We start from the raw sequence: 20,649 nt of genomic DNA, 5'->3' as shown, positions 1-20,649 counted from the left end.
GGACTTCTACTGCCCATAGGCTTTTGGAGGACTGCAGTAACCCCTACGATCCCCCTACAAAATTTTGGCAAGTGCAGTTTGCTTTTTTTCAGAAATTTCCCTCCAGAGTGAGATCTCAAAGGGGGTGGAATCCCCCAGTCGGATACCCAATACTCAGTAAACTCTTTGAACTGTCTGACACTTTGTCTCCCACTGTAGCCTTGTTAGCAAAACTGCATGACTCAACATCTGCAAAACTGACGTATGGCTGAATTGAAATTTGTCTCCGTGTTTTTGGGGAACCGCAAGAAATAGTGGAAGAAATGTCCAAAGGTCATTCTGTCCTTACCCTGCTCCAAAGCAAGATGAACCACACGTAACCCATTGCAGAAGCAGGTGTCTAAGCTCTTTTCAAAGGCAAATTCAGAGCTACGAGAATAAACTTCTTGTACTGTGAAACATCACCTGCAGTTGAAACTGCAGCCTTTAGAAGGCAGTTGAGCCCTGTGTGGTTTGTGTTGAAGGTAGATGACGTGCATCTGAATTCTTCCTAGACTCAATTAGAAGGTGCTTTCTGTGTCATTAGCAGCTCAGTGGGGAGAAATGCTTCAGCCTGTAATTATCAGAAGGGCCATCGTTTTATTTGGGGTATCCAGCAAAGTGCTTGTAGACCACAGTAGGTTCTTAGTCAGGATAAAGTAACTCTTGGGTTCCCCTGATTTTCAAGCATGATGTAAGCCATCTTATAGTAACCCTGTTTGTGGGGTGTGCTGAGCTGAAAGCCTTTGAAGCTGCCAGTTACAGCTCTGGCTAACTCTTATCTACTGGTTGGGAATGGACAGGCTCCTGGCTGAGGAAGCACCTGCTCTTGTAGCAGCCAAGGAGAGACCAAGGGTGGGAAATCCATCTGTGTAATCTGATGAGCGTTAAACTAACTAAAAGCTAAGGAACTGAGTTGATCTGCTGTTCCTTCTCCCTCCCTCACACAGAGGTGAGTTAAGGGTGCAGTTCCATCTTTGAGTCTCAGGATGTTACTGGGGCTGTGCTCAAAATGGTATACAAAAAAACCCCGATCTTTGATATGTGGAATTAGCAATATAGGAGATAACAGGGATGGCTGGATAGCTGCAGTGTTCTATAGGAGCACGCAAGCCAAATTCCCATTTCCTGCATTGAGGCCAGATGCAAATACTTCATCCCCAGTCCTGAAGGGGTGGCACGCTGTGTGTAGCAAGCATGTGTCTGCCAAGGAAGCGTTGGCTGATAAAGCAGCTTGTCTGCCCTCAAGTCTTGGTCTCAGATTGCAGATCCCTCTGCTTTCAAAGAGAACATCCCTGCTGACATGGAGTTAGTAGGCAGTGAAAGCTGCCTGGAGCTCGATTCCTAGACAGGGCTGTGAAGGAAAGCAGAGTGGGAGGAAGAAGAGGGCACGCACCAGCTCTGGTTTTTTTTGGGCAGCCTGGAGGAGTGGTGGTGAATTCCTGCTTTCTAAAGCCATAGACACGAAATGGCTGCAGATGACTTCACAATCTGATCTGTTTTGACAGGTAGGCTTTTTGGGCCATGCAGTTTATATACTACAATGAGTGGTGATACAATTGTCTTCAAAATCAATGACAGTCATTTGTGGGACTACAAAGCTGCCTGGATCTGAAACTTGGTTGCTTTAGGGACTCTTTGGACTGTGTAGTAATAGTAAGGCTTGGAGTCAACCCAGTAAGCCTCTATACCTGCATTTCCTTTCTTGAGATCACTTATTTTAAAGATAGTGGAATTTACTACCTTTAAAAAGGAAAAAGAGACTTCTGGGTGGGAACATGATTGCCACCAGGCACTTGAGATAAAAGTTCCCAGTTCTTGGGTGGTGTTTCATTTACCCCCATGTGATTTCTGGGCTCTCAAGTAAACCAAATTCACATCCTGCCTCTTCTAAACGTTGTCTGGCTGCTGTTAAAATTTAATGCTCTGTACTTTCAGTTCTCTGCCATCCAACATCTTCCTGCTAAAGTGGCTCGTGCACTGAGTAATGTATATGTAATCACAGTGGCAGCAAGAAAAGGAATCTTACTCTTCCATTAGGCTACTCAGGAAAGGCCAGAAAGGCAGTTCTGCTCACTGCCTGGTACATGTTTTATTACCAAATACCTTGTATGTGTCTCTCTTGGAACTTGTGTTTGTGGGAATCTGATCTGCTGGCAATCTTTCCCAGAACACTAATTTCTAATTTCTGCACCTCAGAAGTAGTAGGAGTGTGCTAAAGCTCTCCCACGGCTGGAAGAAAGCCTGGGCAACACGAGCATGTGCCTGCTGCTTCTTTGAGATAGAGAATAGCATATGGTGGCAAATCTGACCAACTTTTCAGCTATTGCTGCTGCCTGGGGAAAGGGAGCAAGCATCTGCTCTGGTTGCTGCACAGAGCCTGGGTGGGGAGCGATGCTTGGAGCTGCAGAGAGCAGCGCCTGCTCCCACTGCCGGCTGCTTGATCGTGATCCTGCCTCCCTCCTGCCTTCATGAAGCCTCTGGTTCTGCCTTCCACGCCAATGATGTTTCTCTGAGCAGCCGGCTGACAAAACCTGCAACCTGTGCTTTGGGGCTCCGCTGCAGCCCTCGTCACTGCAGCTCCTCGAGGTGGGAGCAGGGTCTCACTGCAGGTCTGCTGAGTGCTGGGGGCCCTGATCTGCACGGCCTCTGTGCCACCAAAATGTAAACAATGATGTGTAGATAAAGATGAGGTCAAGGAACATCTCTTCAACTTGATAATCTTCCCTGGTGGGAGGATGTGTCACTGCTTCTGGCTGGGCTGGAATCACTCCAGGTTTTGGTCAGTGTCCAAGTAACCGTGCAGAAATATTATATGACATAAAGAGTTGTCAGGCTCGCATGATAACATAAAGCTTGCTACCTTCTAATTTTGTAATCAAAACAAATAGTACCCTGTGCTGCGGGAACAGCAGCAAGGGAATGAGCCATCCATTAAATGTTCTGCGTTGCCAAAGGAAGTGGCAGAGCCGTTAGCTGGAGCAGCAGGCTTACTGGCACAGTGTGCATTTCGTGGGGCTTTATGGCTGCTTTTAAAATAGTCTCCACCACTGCAGACAGCCTGTGGGCTGCATCAGCTGAGAAATACGTTATCCTACTAGGACAGGGAATTATTCTTGTGTTTTTGTTTTGTTTTGTTTTTTTCATGCTGACTGTCTCTGCACTGACTGACCAATGCAAGCAACTCGACGAAATAAAAGTTTGAAAACAAACAGAAAACCAACCTTCCAACCTAGCTGTGTTTTCTGGTGACTGGTTTGGCTGAAGGACAAGCTAAACCCGGCAGCTGAGATTGCAGCTCAACAGAAAAGGACAGGCTTGAGAACTCCAGAGAAGCAGTATTTGTTGGAGGGTTTGAGTTTTGCTTTTAATTATCATCTCTAACTGAGATGGATAAGAATAAGGAGAAATACGCAGTATGGAAGCAGTGTATGCTCTTCATTTGTGGTAGCAAGAGGTTGTACTTCAAATCTGTAATATTAAAGGTGTAGTTGTGCAGCCAGAAAAGCCAAGAACAGCTTCTGTCACTTGAACACTAAAGGTCTGTAGAAAAGGGTAAGTTAATTAAATTAACTTAATTTAAACTTAAGTTATTACTCCAGGGCTAAAAAGCCCGATCTTAGACCCTCACTGGAAGATGCAAGTGATGTCTGTGCAGAGAGTGGTTTTGGCAATCCTCTTTCCAGGTCTATGCAGTACTTTGTGCACTGCTGCTCTGGTTCGTAACTGGGCTCTCTTGGAGTTTAAATCACTATTGATGCTAATGCAGACTATAAAGATGCTGGAGTGCTTAGAGCAGAGCTGTTTGTTTTTAACTCTACCTGTAATGGTAGGAAATTCATTCGTTCCTTTTTTTTTTTTTTTTTAATGGGTGAGTCCATTTAAAGTGACACATGGGATGATTTGTATGAGAAGGTGGGCATGTCATGCCTTTCCTCATTTAATAAGTGAGGTCTGACAGCTAGGAGATGTCTCATGGAAAGCCATTGCCTATCTGAATTCGTTGTCATACACTCTGTTAGGAAGTGGGATATTTCCAAAGCATTTGCACTTCAGATTTCTCCTAATCCTGCTTTGTTTTGTTTTGTTTTTTTTTTTTTTGCTTCTTTAAGTGTTATGTTGAAACTAAAAAGGAACGATCTGACATCAGGGCAGCTTCCCCTGCAAACAATAAGGAATCTGATGGAACAAGGGTTAAAAGGGTGCCTGCAGCTGCTGGGCACCCAGAGAAGCAGTCCCTGAGTCCCTGCATCACAGAGCTGCCAGGTTCCAGAGTGCTCTCCTGGTTACAGAGCTGTTGGGTACCTGAGTGCAGACAGCTCTGCTGCTTGGACAAGCCTGCGAAGATGGGCACATCAATATCCCTCTCTGTTGTAGATCTGTTTGTTTGTACACATCTATTTTTGTAAGATTCCCCTAAATTAGGTACCTGTTTATTTCTTGCTGTCATCTAATCAGTGACTCAAAGGGTAAGGTGATGTTCTATATTTAGTGCAGGTATTTAGCAGGGATGATTAGGATTGTATCGAGGAAGAGTTATTTTTCTAGGATGTCTTAGTGTGCTCTCCTTCTTTCTGTATTACTGCAGTTCCCATCTCAGTTCACATCTCTGTGTGAGAAAGAAGCATATGTCAGTGAGAGTGTATCTGTGGTTTTCTGAGCATATTTCAAATAATTTGCCTCTAGAAAGTGGTTGTGGTCTGTTTGCCAGAAGAAGGGTAGCTGCAGTTCTGATGTGAATTGAAATATCGAATGTTTATGGAAGATGACACAGCAGAGCTGTTTACCATATGGTGTACAAGAGGCAGTGATACTAGACCGACCATTTTTTTTTTTCCCCTGGAGTTTGCTAGGAAAAAATAGAATAAAGTAATGCAATTTGTGTATTCTTCCATATTTCATATGTGTGCATGACTCTGCTCTTTCAGCCAAGCCATGGGGAACAATTTAAGTATAATACTAATGATTTACATTGAGCCTGTATCTTGAGAATTCCATATAAAACTGGGGCCCAGACAAGGGGCTGCAGTAATAGGTGTAGTTAAGGCATTTGCTATTCAGTGTGCAGATAACTTCCAGTTAGGATGTTTCTGGTGACTCCTTTCATTTTGCAGCTGATCCTAGCACTCTCTGCAGGTCCGTTCTCTTCTCTTGAAGGGGATCCTCTGACAGCTGTAGCTGCCAGCTCTTGATTCTGAGATGTCAGACTCACCACTGCACCAGCATGGGGATGTGCAAGCAGGCTCAGTGCCAGCAGCATGGCTCTAGAGGCAGCACGGCTGTGTTTACCCAGAGCTGCTGCTATGGATTTACTAGCTTGAGTCAGCACATTCATGGGAGTCTCTGCATTACATCCCAGCTGTGTTCTTATGCTACCCTGTGTTCCTGCACAAAGATGCTCTCTGAACTAGGTAAAGCTCACTGGCTTCGTGCAGGCTTTGAATTTGGGAATTGCTGTTCCCGCTCTCTATCGTGTCTTGAGCTATGTTCATCATCAAGGTAACTAAGTTTGTTATGGAAAATGAAGCAGATAGGGTAAATAACCTGAGTTGAGGCATTTCTACTATTGGCAGTGTTTGGACATGCCTACTTCAAATAAATATCAACATTTAAAAGTTGTCCTCTTCCCCTCATTTGCTTTAGGTTGCATGGTTGGACCCTGGAAATGGGATGTCAGTCCCATTCAGGGAGCATAAAGGAAGAAGGAGGATCTCCCAGCTGCTGCTGCTGTGACAGCGAGTGAGAGCACGAGCAGGAAAATGTCGACAGTCACTTCAGCAATTCAGGCTCCTCAGGGCCCTGTGAATCCACCACCTCCGGAGGTCACTAATCCTAATAAGCCTGGCCGGAAGACCAACCAATTGCAATATATGCAAAATGTTGTTGTAAAGACCTTATGGAAACATCAGTTTGCTTGGCCTTTCTACCAACCTGTTGACGCAATTAAATTGAATTTACCGGTACGTATCCGTCATCTTCTCTGTACTGTGTTCTTGGAAAGCTGTGTGTTAATTAGATCAGTTTTCTGATCGTTGGTTCAGGTTGCTTTTGGTGATTACCTTGAATAGTCTCAGACTCACCCAACTTAAAGATTGTTTTTCAGAGCTGGAGAGGTGCAGGTCTCTGAAGGAGAAAACCACTCTTTCACTTAGTGAGGGAGGAGAACAATGCACAGGCAAGCTGCCTTACAGTAACTGAAGCACAGTGCTTCACCTGTGGCTTACCTGCACTTACATCCTCTCACTCCTTGTCCCACTTCTGTCCGGTCTGAGTGACAGACTGAAAGTCCATTCTCTGCAGTGCGTTTGACTGGGCTCAGTGTCATTAGTGCTTCCTCTAGACTTTCCTCAATTTGCTGTTGACTTCAGTGTTGAGGGAGATGCTAATACTTTGAAGCAAAATAGCTTCAAATGCCATACTGGAGGCACAGATAACAGAACATTTGCATTTATCTGTTTGCCTCCTGGACTTGATTATGTATATCCTGTCTCTGTCAGATCAGAGAGTACGAGACAGCCAGGTTATTCATGAATGAACAAAGTTTTCTGATAAGCTTTCTTCCAGTGAACAGAACCACTCAACATTTACCTCTTCAAAGTGGTCCTGTGGATGTAAAAATCTCAGCAGTGGAGGCAAGCCCCTTCCCACCTGTCAAATCAAACACAGGCCCCCCAGCTGCCCTGCTGTCCGTCCCTCCAGGCAGGCCATTGCAAATTTACTCTGACTGCTTTGAACAGGAGGATTGCATGTAGCATTCAAGGGAGCAAGGCTCTGGGATGTGAAATCTGCAGAGCTCTAGTTACATGAGGTTATGACCTAATTTTGTGGACCGGGTCAGGAGTCTTCTGAACTCGGTAATCCTGATGATGGGTAGCACTATTTAAAGTGCTTGGCAAAAGAGTGAAACACTTAACACGTGTGTAAGATTTCACCAGGTCTTTGCTCTTTTGTGTCATCTTTTTGTGGATTTTGTTTCTCAGCGAGGTGTTTTGAAGTGGTTTTAGGGCAGCTTACCAGAGAATTGGAAGGAGGAGTCAGTTGGAAGAGTAATTGTTTTTCACGTGTGGTCTAAATCAGATCTGCACAAGCCCAGTAACCAGCAGGATTGCCTTTTCTGTCCTAGTGTGCCTTGCCTGGAAAAAAAAAGTGGTTTCTCAGGTTGTGCCTGTGAGTGGCCAGGGGCTGTGTGTGGCTTCATGTTCACATGCAGCGAGAGGCACTGCTGCCTCGCTTCGGAATGAGAAAATTACAGCATATAACCTTGCGTGCCTACAGTGTCTCCAGACTAATCACAGCCTCTACAAACGCTTGAGTCCAGCCCAGAGAGAAACTAGGTTAACGCATGGAATCCTTTGGAGACCATTTCAAGAGAGTCGCTGGAAATTTTAGTGCAGTCTTAGCCAGTGCTGCCACTGATAAACTTCTGTAAGTGCTGAGTGTCAAAAGACAGTCTTATAGTAAGGCAGGCAGAAATGCTGTTTCCCAAATTGCTACCAGTCCCCAGTTAAACTGAACAGCCAGCCAAAGTTAGTGCTATCCCTGCTGCCCCGGCTTCTGCTCCTGTGTGAGTGTGAATTGCATCACTGTGGTGATAGCTGGCTGTGCAGTGTGCCAGCCTTCATCATCTGGAACACCATCTACAGCCTCACTAAGGGGTATTGAGGCTGCAAACAGCTTAAGGGAGAGCTGCTCAGAAAGCATGTTTTCTTCTACATACTGCTGTTACTGCCTTCCCTGTCCAGCTGTCCTTGTACAAAGCTGGTCGTGTCCAAGTAGGACACATTTGTGTGTGTGTTAGAGCATGTACAGGGGGAGCTAGGAAAAGCTGGCTGTTATAGAGGGGGTTCTGATGCTTTCTAATTAAGTTCATAATAATGATAGGCTATGAATTAGAAAATAGAAGTAAAAATGGTATTTGCATTTTGCACAAAAATATGGGGATGTTTGTTTTTGGGAGGGGGTATGAGGAGAATACTGGGAGTAGAGTGAGATGTGAGTGCATTTTTTTTTTTTCTCATGTCAGGAGATGTAACATCTTTCCTGTTTTTCCAACAGGATTATCACAAAATAATAAAAAACCCCATGGACATGGGCACTATCAAGAAACGCCTGGAACATAACTATTACTGGAGTGCCAGTGAATGTATGCAGGATTTCAACACCATGTTTACAAATTGTTATATTTATAACAAGGTAAAAAGCCTAGACAAGCACCTAGCTGGGGCACTGCCTAGGAAAAAAACACAGTTGTTACAGCACAAGTTTTAAACAGGGCATCTCCTCTGTGCTGCAGGCCCTCCTCGCAAGGATTCAAGATGCTACCAGTTGGAACTGCATTACTTGAAATGCACAGAGCTGTCTTTCTGCCTTATCTTTTTTCCCTTGCTGTAGTTAAAATGGCTAATGTGCCTTATAATTATATATTTCTGTTTTGGAGTTGCATAGCAAGTTTTGATTCCTTTTATTTTCATTTAGGAGTTCTTCAGGATGAGCTGAAGTTTGTGTAATACTCTGCAGGTGTTTTGTGGGCTATTAATGCTGTGTTGCACTGGTTGTTTAGCAGTAAACAGTGTCTCCTGCAGAGAGCAATTCAGTAAGCTGCATAACTCTGTCCTCTGCTGTATCTCATTCATACTTATACATCTTTGAACTGCCTATTAATGTTTTGGATTTGTCTTACTTGCTACTTCGTTAGGTTGTTAAAAGCTGGTATTCTTTGTTGCAATGGTTTGTCATCACTGACCCATGTTGGAAAGCAGGTTGAAATAAACAAGTTAATTAGTTTGAACCACAGGCTATATGTTTACACTTTTCTCTGGGACCTGTTGGCAAGCAGGGAGGATGGCTCATCTGTTCCAGTTTTCTGCTTCCACACTGATGCTAGTTATCGGGCTTCTGCTGGAAGTCCTGATGTTCTCTGGATGCAGTGCATTTAAAGGCTGTGATTCTTACATTCTGGACTGGATTAGAAGAGCAGGAGAGTTGCATGCAAGGAGAGAAAAGAGCTAATCTGTTTATTGTCGGGGAGTTGGATGCCATCATTTATTTGAATGGCGGCATCATTGGGGATTTCAGAGTGTGATCTTGTACCTTTTCCTTCTGATGTGTGGATGACACAGCTCAGGCTTGTCTTCTTCCTGCAGCCCACAGATGACATCGTCCTTATGGCCCAAGCCCTTGAGAAGATATTTCTGCAGAAGGTTGCTCAGATGCCTCAGGAGGAAGTCGAATTATTACCCCCAGTTCCTAAAGGCAAAGGTCGTAAACCATCAGTGGGCACACAGAGTGCAGGTATTTCCCTGATATGGTGTCAGTAAATGTTACAAGCCTGTTGCTAAGGTCTGACCCATGTTCCAAGCTGCGTGACTTTGCAGATGGTGAGGAGTCTGGGAAAGGAGTTGTGCAGCCTAACAGAGCAATGGAGTGAGAGATGGCTAGATAATGTTCGCCCAGTGTTTCAGATCTTGTCTTACTGCCACTCTCTGTTTGTATGAATATCTGTGTTGTATCCATCTGCACAGCACATGACTGGGGGAGGGCAGTGCTGTTGCTTTCTGTATGCAAAGAAGAAACCAAGGCAAAGAGAGCCGAGGGAGGTAGACGTGTGCAGGTGTGCTGCATTGTGCTTGCATTGGACTGGCCTCAAGCTCACGATAGGAAGCCTTAGGTCAGTGATTGATTCTCCAGTTCTTGCTGGAGCCTGAGTAACAGCACCAGGCAAATCTCACTTGGTGTCCTATGTGCTCTCCCTTGAATTGGGGACCAATGTGGCCTCGAATTGAGGACCAATTTTCCCAACCCCCTGACTGCCCGGTACAGCAGCACCACTGCCGCTTTGTTCCCCGTGTCTTGTAACCGTCGGTACATCACAGTGTGTTTTCACTTTGTCCTTTGAAAGGAGCACAGCAAGCAGTGGCCGTGTCTTCTGTCTCCCCGCCGGCCCCGTTCCAGAGCGTCCCTCCAGCCGTGTCCCAGACGCCCGTCATCGCTGCCACCCCTGTGCCAACCATCACTGCTAATGTCCCACCTGTCACTGCCCCACCTGCCGCTGCTCCCCCTCCTCCTGCTGCTCCAATAATGCCCGTGGTTCCTCCTACGCCGCCGGTAGTCAAGGTAAACAGAACTCTACCTCTTCCTCTTCACGAAGCAGTATTGCTAAGCAGTGCTTTAATTTCATCCCCTCGTTGCTGGTTAAGTGCAGTATTTCTCTTTGCGTTTGACTCCTTGCTTCTCTGGCCATCGTTGTCCCTTTGGGATGTGCTCAGACGAGTGCTTGCTGGTTGGGTTTGAGTGGGTTTGGCAAAGTTTTGCCAGTTTTACCACAGCCCAACTCAGGTGGTGTTGACTATAATTGCTCCAACTCAATTACAAGCTCTTATCTGACCACAGCCTTAGCCAGTGCTGATGCCCCATGAATCAGAAGGCTGTTAGAGACTTCTCCCATTTTGATCTTTATTACCCAAAGCATCTTTTCCCTCCAACTGAATCTGTGATTTTTCCTGGGACTGTTCCTTTAAGATTTGCACACTCCAGCACGAGGAGTGTTTCTCTCTGCTGTAAACCAGTTCAAGACAAGCCTGCCACTCCAGCTGGAGGAGGTTGGTGTTGCCTGCAGGTTTTGGGTACATTAATTTTGTCTTCCTTACTGAGTAACCTTCTGGGAGGTGTCAATGGTGTTTTGCTATGTTAATTTACGTGTAAGTGAAAATGTTGCTTTAAATAATTGGAATTTTCCTAGCAAGCTGTATATTGCTTTAAAAAGAGATAAAAACATACGTTAGATAACATTTTTTTTTCTCTAAAATAAGAATTTAAGTGCAGAAGCATTGGCATTCCTGATTTGAGGTTGCATGGGCCAGTAGAGCCACAGAATTTTTTTTCCCTATTTCACAGACTGGGAATTACTTAAGGGTGTTGTAAATCTGATCTCGCAGCTATGCTGTCCTCCTCAGAAGCCTGTTTCATAATGCAATGTCTGACCAAATAAGTTGCTTCTGAGAATCACTTTAGTTTTAAAATTCAAGGATGAACCCAAAAGCAAAAATATGCAAATATGTACTGCAAAGATAATCCTGCTTGGGATTTACTTAAGACTTGCCTTAAATTTCCCTGGGGACCATTTTATTTTATTTTTTTTTCCTTCCTTCCTTTTTTTTCTTTTTTTGTTTCCTCTAGAATTGCTCCTTCATAGGAGCAAAAGAAAGAACTGACTGGACAATAACAGCTTGAATTAACGTGGGATGTGTGTTTTATTTGCTTGAAACGAAATCATTAAATTCTTAACTCTTGTCCATACAAGCAATCTGCCTTAGCACATTCACTAAGTAAAAGGGAGTGAAGGCTCATAGGTCTTTGGTGATTAATATGCTTTGGTTCAGAACTTATAGCCTGATCCTGCCACTGGGGACTCAGACATGTGGTTAAGTTACTGACACTTACTAAGTCACCATGCATCAGCTGAGCTGCAGTAATCGACTGGGCGCACTCCTTTCCTTTGGCAAACATGAGGTAAGAGTCCTTAGTTTAAATCTCAGTGAAATATATAGAGCTTACGTGTTTTGCATCCTGTTTGGGGTTGGGTTGGAGATGTGCAGATGGCTGGTTACTGTGGCTCAGGTGACATGCAGTCATACATCGTGATGTTGTCACTGAATTGCGCGTTGAAGCCTCTAGTCACAAGTCCCACTTATCCCAGTGAAATGATCGCGTTTTCTGTCAGAGGACAGGCAGATCTCAGGAATGAGGATGAATTGTGCTAGGTTTCTACTAGCTCGGTCTGAGAACCGGGCTTGTACTCATCAGCTCTCCCCATTTGCTGTTTCAGAAAAAGGGAGTGAAGCGGAAAGCGGACACCACCACCCCCACCACCTCGGTGATCACTGCCAGCAGGAGCGAGTCCCCCACGCCCCTCTCAGACCCCAAACAGGCCAAAATCATCGCTCGGAGGGAGAGCGGCGGCCGGCCCATCAAACCACCAAAGAAAGACCTCGAGGACGGAGAGGTCCCCCAGCATGCAGGGAAGAAGGGCAAACTGTCTGAGCACCTCAAGTACTGTGACAGCATTCTCAAGGAGATGCTTTCGAAGAAGCACGCAGCCTACGCGTGGCCCTTTTACAAGCCCGTGGATGCAGAGGCCTTGGAATTACATGACTATCACGATATTATCAAACACCCCATGGATCTCAGTACTGTTAAAGTACGTCTACCCTTACCACCTCTCTTGCAGGATATCTCAGCCCTCTGGTTGCAGAGGACTGACTCCTTCTGGTGGGGGAGGGAAGGGACAAGGGTGGAAAATGAAAACCGTTTGGATGTTATCTGGATATTTTTATATTTTGTCTCCTTACCCTCTCATTTTTTTTTTTTCCCCCCGTATCCTGGGATGTCTTTTTTTCTGCCCTACAAAGCAGACTGTATGGCATCCTCTCTTCTTTGTGAATAGTCCAGCTGTTTAAACTCGTGTCATTGGGATTATGTTGCACTCAGAAGAAGAGGTGCTGTATTTCATAGAATTCAATTGATAGTATCCCATTTCCAGAAGCTGCTGCCTGGCTACTTGTTGGCATGATGTGTGGTCTAGATAGGCTTACACTGAGCAATTCCAGCTGGAACGTGAAGATCAACTGGTGCTTAGGTGAGGGGAGGAAATGATGTGATGCTTATGTGGTTCAAGCTTTGCTCTTCAGGACCTTAGCTTAGTGTGGTCCAATATTCAGTATATTTTTCTCAGAAGACAGGGAAGTTTCTCTGAGTCCCTTCTAAATATCTGTGGAGGACAGCTGTGTTACTCTAGTTCCCATCTTATGCTTGTCCATTGGAGTCAGTGTTGGTGGAGATGAGGCTTCCTTCTGTGTGCAGAAAGTTAAGGTGTGTTTGCTGGCTTTCAGGAGCATGCCAGGACGAGCTGTGCACCCAACTTGGCCGCTGTGTGGGATTGTCTCAAAGGCTGACTAAAGAGCAGCTGCATTCCTGGTTCCTTATATGTTCCTTGGCAAGCAGTTAGCAGTGCTCTGGTGTGCCATGCCAGTTGGCTGTGGTGCTGCAATGGTTCTTACTGCAGCTACTCTGTTTTAAGGTGGTGAGAGAATAGTCATCACAGTCTGTGCTGAGGGCTAGATAAAGAGTTAGTGGTGTCTGAGTTATTAACTGCCCTGATACCGTGGTCTTTGGCAAGTTTCCCCACGGCTCTGTGCCTTTGTTTTTCCTACCATAAAATGGAGAGAATAATGCTTAACCTACCTCACAGGGCTGTTGTGAGGGCAGATGTCTGGAAGCTGTTATCTAAGTCCTAATTATTATTGATTGGGTTTTACCCAAGCTTTGCTACAGGCCTGCAGCAATTTCCTTGGAGAGATGAGAATAAGAAGGGTGAGTTGAGCTGCAGGCAAGAAGTGGGAGCCTGAAACAAGTGGTAAAAAGGTGGGATGAGGGCTGAGTTGAACGTAGTAGTTTGGGAAGCTGGAGCTCTTGTGCCTCACTGATACTCTGCTGAGAGAGGAAGATCCCAGGTTTCCATTCTGTTGTGCTCTGAGGTCCTTGGAGAAGACGAAAAGGGGCCGTTTTAGGTCTTCAAACTTGTAAAAGATTGATGCAGAAAGGGTGGGAACAGCGTCTTCTCTTCATCCTTTGTGGGCAGGACGAGGCTTATTTTAAAGCAGGAGAGGCGAGACATTAGGAAACATTTCTGAACATTAAAGGATACTGAACAATACAATTGATTGCTGAGAGAAATAAGATTTTTCTAGCTGCCTTCCCAGCCCTCCAGTCCTGCTGTCTATGACTTCTGATTTGCCATTGTAAATGTGAGGGGAAAAAAAAAAAAAAAAAAAAATTGTTAACAGCTGAATATCTCAAAATGAGTTTATAGCCCAAATATATTCTGTTGCATAATTTTAAAATCTCTTTTCTTTTGTCAAGTTAATTTTTCTTTACAAGAAAGCGCAAAAAAAAAAAAAAGAAAAAATCCACAGATTAAAATGTTGTTGGGCTATGAAACTGTTGGTTTTGGATGAAAGCAAAGCCTTAGATGCTGAAATGTATTTCACAGGCTGTAATCAGCCATTGAACGTGCCAAACAAATACAGCGTATCAAAAAGGCCTTTCACAAAGTAAGATGTATTTTAGGATAAATGGCCCCTTTCGTTTGAACATATTGTTTTGCTTTGGAATTGGCCTGAGACACTTTTCAAACAAGGCCAGCTCTTCTTCAGACAGGAGAGGCACAAACATAATTCCCTTTCCATCTCTGTGCTGCAGTTTGGAGGATTTTCCTCCTTTATTTTTACCAAGAAAACGAGCTCTCGTGACACAGGTTTGGCAGGCATCTAGCTGTGGTACAGCGGGGTGAGGTGGTGCAGGAGTTCATTGCTCTGTGTGCAGGCCCCTCCGGAGCTGCATCCCTGGAGGTGAAATTCTGCCTCATTCTGAACCAAAGCAGCTGCAGCACTCGTTGCAGTGATTCAAGGTGTTACCAGTATCTGTGGTGGAGCTGTGAAACGTCTGTTGCTTCCACTGGGCAAGTGGGAGTTTTGCTCGGGGTGAGCTGCAGACCCTGGGCCTTCTGCTCTGATGGAGGATGAATCTACCCATCCTGTCTGCTGTGTCTGTCAGGCAGCCCCTTCCCTTCACTGGGGGATGCAGATGCAGCAGGCATACAAAAGGGAGGCCTGCAAGCACTTGGCAAGCGATGAGTTTCTTTAAACTCTTTAAAATGCAAATGAAATCTAGTGTTAACCTTCTTTAAATTTCCTTTTGGAAGGAGTAATTGGAGTTAAGATTTTATATGTGGTAGTAATACATGCATAAAATCAATTAAGTACTAGGAATGCTGTGAATTGTTTTCTAAACCAAGTCATTCAGTCCCAGACAGCAAGAGAAGTGGATGATGGTGAGAGCTGGAAAATGAGAGGATCAAGGTGCAAATATTTAGCCCCTGATGCTTATCCTCACTGCAGTGAGAAAATAGCATTAGGCACAGATTCATAAAAAGCAAATTCTGTATCCATTCTGTATCTCTCAGTTGGACTTTATTAAATCAAGAGTTGCTTTTGTAGCTTAACTCTAAGTGCCTGTCTGGCTGTAGACATCACCAAGAGAAATGAGGCTTTGTGTTAGTCAGACTAGGTGCTAGCCATCTTTTCTGCCTTTTCAGACTTCTGCAGTAAACATACCCAAGCAGCATGGAGAAATTCGTGCTGAGGGTACTCCTTTAGTTGTAACTCTGTTGACTTCTTGTCCTTTTGTCCTTTGCTATACTTACATTTGTTTCTGGTCCAGTAAACATTTTCTAAATGGCTCTCTAACAAACTACGGGCACTGACAGACTTGCAGAGTATTGTTTAAAAACAAAGAAAATAACCCAAATTTAGAATTACGAGAATTTAAACTATTGTGGCACTAGATTAGCTTTAGTTGTCTGGTTTTTGTTTACTTTTTTTTAAAAAAGCAGTGACTCTAAGTGTTCTTTGGAAACTAATAAGCCTGATCAAACTACTGCTCTCCTAGACAAATGTGATTTTGGAAGTTGTTCTGAGTTCTCTCCATGACGCACGTGTCCTCCATGCAGTTGTTACAAATGCCTTTTGTTTATGGCTTTATCTCCCCTTCTCCTTTGGCTTGTTTGCTTGCAGAAAAAGATGGACAGTCGGGAATACCAGGATGCACAAGGTTTTGCAGCAGATATTCGGTTAATGTTCTCTAATTGTTACAAGTACAATCCTCCAGACCACGAAGTGGTAGCCATGGCCAGGAAGCTCCAGGTAAAGGTGTAGCTGAATGCATCTTTCAGGGTCTGTTTAGCTCAGCTATGAGGGGTCCATTCAGAGATCCAAGCATGGATCTGCTCTTGGCATCATCGAGGGTGAGTCAGTGATTCCTTCAGCCCTTGAAAAGAGCCTTTTCATGGCCTCTGCTGCAGAAATGTCATGCTCTGCACGTGGCATAGCCCAATGCCACATCCCACTCTTAAAATTTTACAATCATTGGCATGTAGAATAATGGGAATGCTTTCTTGGGCCACAAAACGTGGAGATTCAGAAAACTTCCCCTGCCAAGTCTTGGATAAGCCTTGAACTTTGCCCCTCAAAAGAGGGGGAGTATCTCCTACTGTGATGATTTCAGTCCATGTCTAGAACGCTCATCATCTTTCATTATTACAGCACCTTATTTAGTGCAGTAAGACCCTGCTCTATGGTAATGTGTCTGCTGTGTTTGAAAGACCAGAATGAGGTCTTCGTGGGTGAGGCTCCTTTGTCACCAGTTTTTCCCTCTCTCTTGTAGGATGTCTTCGAGATGAGGTTTGCAAAGATGCCTGATGAGCCTGCAGAGGCCCCTCCTCCTCCTCCTCCAACAGCACCAGTTGTGAGCAAAAGCACAGAGAGCAGTCACAGCAGTGAGGAGAGCTCTTCTGACTCAGATAGCTCAGACTCCGAAGAAGAGCGAGCGACTCGGCTGGCAGAGCTCCAGGAGCAGGTTACTGTAGTGGCCAAGCTGTGTGTGTGTGTGTGTGTGTGTCTGCAGTAAAAAGGGCTTAGCAGGAAGGAGGATTTAATTTTGTTCTTAAAAATCCCAGCTAGCCTGAGATGCAGCAGGGAGATCACTCCTTCTGCCAGCTCAAAGAGGAAAGCTCTCAGCAGGGAAATAATTAGTGCGTTTTTGATGCGATGTTAATTTTCTTTTGAGATAACCATTCTCAGTGCTGATGCTCTGGGCTTCTTTCTGGGCATCCCAGAGTATTCAACCACCATCAATAGGAGGAGTCTGGGAAGCACTGGGAGATTCATTTAGTATGAGAGCTCAAGAACAACAAAATCTGTCACAAGTTCCTGTGGGAAGTTTTCTGTGTAGTCCAGAGAATAAACTATTTTGACTGTTGTGGTTGCAAGACCATAAGCCATAGCTTTTCTTATTATGCACATGTACAGTGCAAGTTGCTACAGTGGTTGTATGTGCTGCTGTAATATAACCAAGCATTAATAAAGCACCTTATCCAGTGTCTCAGAGCAAGGTAGTAGGAAGCTTAGGAAGTAAACCTAGCATTTCAGAGCCTACATTGTCAGCCTCTTATTTGCCTCTTATGAAGCAAGAATTAAGTTTTCACATCAGTTAGCTTCTGCACACCTGCACTGCATTCTTTAAAGAACTTCAAATCAGAGTTTCCTAAGTTCAGTCTGCAGGCTCACTAACTTTGAGATACACTTATGTGTCCAGGATATGGAAGGAAGAGTATGTGGAGGCAACAATTATCTTGCCTTGATGTCTGATTTATTTTTTCACCATTCTCTTCCAGCTAAAGGCAGTCCACGAGCAGCTAGCTGCGTTGTCACAAGCACCAGTGAACAAACCAAAGAAAAAAAAAGAGAAGAAGGAAAAAGAGAAGAAAAAGAAAGACAAAGAGAAGGAAAAGGAAAAGCACAAAGTAAAACCTGAGGAGGAGAAGAAGCCTAAGGTGGCTCAACCACCAAAGCAAACCCAGCAGAAGAAAGCCCCAGCTAAAAAGGCAAACAGCACGACCACAGCTAGCAGGTGAGAGCTTGTCTCCTGCAAACTGCCTTAAGTGGGAGCACAAAGAGCTCTCAGCCCAGTTCTGTCCCTCCTGTTCTGTTGTTCCCTGGTGAAGCTCAGTTGTCAGCATGGTTAACTCACCATCAAATAGTGTCTCCATTACAGACAGCTTCAGGGAGTTTTCGAGTTAGGGCTGGCAGCACAGCCATCACATTTCCACTTTCTGACTCTTTCAGAATCCCTGCCTAGTCACTCTCCGATAAGGTTTTGCCTTTTTACCCAGCCAGCAATAACATGCTATTTTGTTTCTGCCCCCTGCTGCTTCGGCTTGTTGTCATGCCTCACAGCACTAAAATATAATTGGAGTAGAACAGCTTATCTCAGATTTCTGAACTTTTTCAAAAGTTGTGGTGCTGTTCAAGCTCTCTGGCTAGAGGTTCAAAGCCAGAAGCATTGGGATGTTTGTTACAAGGGGAGTAGAAGGAAGAGTTCATTGCTCCTTATATACCCATGAATGTTTCCATGCTTGCCAATCTCCCCAGGCAGCCCAAGAAAGGAGGAAAACAGGCGTCTGCAACCTATGATTCGGATGAGGAGGAGGAAGGCCTGCCCATGACCTATGATGAGAAACGACAGCTCAGCTTGGACATCAACCGCCTGCCTGGGGAGAAGCTGGGCAGAGTGGTGCACATCATCCAGTCACGAGAACCTTCCCTCAGGGACTCCAATCCTGATGAGATAGAAATAGATTTTGAAACCTTGAAGCCCACGACTTTGCGAGAACTGGAGAGATACGTGAAATCTTGTTTACAGAAAAAACAGAGGAAACCATTTTGTAAGTTACCTCTTGGGGCACACGTTCCTTCATGAGCCCTCGGGCTCAGCTTTGGAGTCAGGGCATGTGTGTTGTGTGTTGGGATTCTCATCCAACTGCTGGGTATGTGATGACTGGGACTTCTAGAGATTCTTCATAGCAGAATTTTGTTTTTTTTCCTTCACATATGGCCCTCACAAGGAGACTTGGAGGGTCATTGTATTCCTCTGCAAGACCTGTGTGATATCTTTTAGTGCCTTCTACGTTCTAGATAAGCAATACAGTTTCAGTCTCATTATGTTGTGGGTAACATGCGTATATGTGGAAGGATCAGTTTCTTACCCTGAATAGTTTATCATCTAATTAAGAAGGAAGAAAGTGTCGTTTGAAACCCAAACACCAAGGAAATTAATGAATTGCACACATTTACTTGGGTGAGGTAAGGATTCTGGGTGTGTCTGAGTTGTATGCTTGCCACAAAACTGCTAGTCCTACCTGGCCTGATTACCATATAATAACGTGTCAGATAAGGAGGTGCATGTTAATACACTGGGGAGTGCACTGTGCAGTATGGTACAGGCTTTTCTGTGCTTCAACCACAGAGTGAATTGTAGCCCTTGGACAGTTGAGCCCCAGCTAAATTGCAGTAGCATGGCACTTCCCTGAGATGGTCCTGGCTCGGTCCATCTGTTAAGAGGGAAGTTGTTCTGTTAAGAATATAACACAAAAGCTACTCACAACTCTTGCAGAGCACCTCTGTTTTGTTACCACAGGACTTCTAGGTCATCTGAGCAAAGCTCAGACTTTGACCCTTTTTTTTGCTTTTTACTACGCTGGTTTGATTTCTTCTTTCTCCTCTAAGTCCTTAAATTCTGGAGCAGCTAAGGAAAGCATTTTCCAGAGTTGCTAGGAACTAGAAGCATCCTTTTGCTTTGGAGTGACACAGATGACCCCAGATGTCTGTCTGTCCACTGCTCTGAGCCCACTATGCCCTGAGCTGGTGTGCTCGGTCAGCAGGCACCATGCTGACCTTCCCCAGACTCTCCTGCTCTCTGCTGCCTATTGTGGTGCTCAGTGTTCACAGTCCCTCTTAGGACTTTGCTTTCCAGTTTCCATTTAAAGGGGGGAAAAAAAAAAAAGTTTTTTGAAAGCAGTGTGCAGAAATATAGGCATTTCCTTGCTGGATCAGGCAAAATATCTGGCTCCCATCTGCTGCTGATACTGGCCAACACCTGTGTTCAGTTACTCTTGTGAGTGATATTTCTTCTGCTCAGAAGCATTAGCACTGCTGCTACTCCTCACCATTTCCGTCCTGACCGAGGCAGCTGCATTCCTGTTGTCTGCCAGCCTTTGCTGGTTTTTAATTTGTTTGTTTTGCTTTATATTTAAAGCAACTTAAAGCAATCAATTCTCACGTGAGGTGTCTTGAGTTTTAATGGCAGATGCTTCCTTCTGACAACATTTAATGGCACAGGTTATTTTACAGGGCAGAAAAGCCATGTACCAATTCTGTAATAACAAAATGTGTAACTATTGACCATGTAACTAGCTGGTAAGTAACCTGTAACCACAAGGTTATTACATGGATATTTCTCTCTTCTGAAACACTTTCCAGAAGGCCTCTCTCAAAAGGTGCATATTACAGGATGATGGTGACTGATGATCCAGGCAACTTCATGTGTAGTCCTTTATCTGAGCTGTGTAGTTGCTACGTGGTCACTTGATCTTAGCAGCTTCACTGCAAAGTGTTTGCACAGACTTACGTGCCCTGTAAAATAGCAGTGTCCACTCCTTTCTTCACCGTCAGCAATGCAGTTTCAGAAATTGTGTGTTCCTCTTCCACAGCTGCAAGTGGAAAAAAGCAAGCAGCAAAGTCTAAAGAGGAGTTAGCTCAGGAAAAGAAGAAAGAACTAGAAAAACGGCTACAGGATGTCAGTGGGCAGTTAAACAACAACAAGAAACCTGCAAAGAAAGGTAATGGCTATGGTTCTGTGTGCTGCTGATGCCTGAGAAGTTGTGTGTGCCTTGGGCTTATTTATGGGAGTTCCCCCAGTCTGTGGGGACACAAGTTACTGCTGGGCACCTGAGCTGCTCTTCGGGGTCTGCTCTGATCCCTGTCCTGTTGGAAACTCCTTTTGGTGGTAAACAGGACCTGTCTTAGAGGTGATTCAAACTTGAGAGCAAGATATGCTGCTCGGTTAGTCTCTGCAGGGTTGTTCATACAGTATCACAGTAAACCAGTACCACAGTTCAAACCAGTACCATGCTTAATAGGTGACTTTTCTCCACTGTGGGATTGAAAAAGCCACCTCACA

At 44.7% G+C, this 20,649-nt stretch overlaps 1 protein-coding gene across 2 annotated transcripts in view; it reads left to right on the top strand.

The window, feature by feature from the left end:
• BRD3 (bromodomain containing 3) overlaps positions 1-20,649 on the top strand; it is a 33,515-nt gene that overhangs the window by 7,796 nt on the left and 5,070 nt on the right. The window contains exons 2-11 of one of the 2 annotated variants that reach the window (XM_085239121.1): positions 5,662-5,978; positions 8,074-8,211; positions 9,162-9,309; positions 9,917-10,131; positions 11,843-12,214; positions 15,648-15,776; positions 16,297-16,488; positions 17,306-17,541; positions 18,063-18,355; positions 20,180-20,308. In XM_085239121.1, coding sequence (XP_085095247.1) covers positions 5,778-5,978; positions 8,074-8,211; positions 9,162-9,309; positions 9,917-10,131; positions 11,843-12,214; positions 15,648-15,776; positions 16,297-16,488; positions 17,306-17,541; positions 18,063-18,355; positions 20,180-20,308 — 2,053 coding nt within the window. In that variant the 5' untranslated portion in view covers positions 5,662-5,777. The remainder of the gene's footprint in view (positions 1-5,661; positions 5,979-8,073; positions 8,212-9,161; positions 9,310-9,916; positions 10,132-11,842; positions 12,215-15,647; positions 15,777-16,296; positions 16,489-17,305; positions 17,542-18,062; positions 18,356-20,179; positions 20,309-20,649) is intronic. The other variant, XM_085239122.1, reaches the window with a different exon arrangement.

This window comes from Meleagris gallopavo, chromosome 19, assembly GCF_905368555.1.
Source record: "Meleagris gallopavo chromosome 19, MGAL_WU_HG_1.1, whole genome shotgun sequence".
Classification (NCBI taxonomy): domain Eukaryota; kingdom Metazoa; phylum Chordata; class Aves; order Galliformes; family Phasianidae; genus Meleagris; species Meleagris gallopavo.
This window is presented reverse-complemented; position numbering and strand designations above follow the sequence as displayed.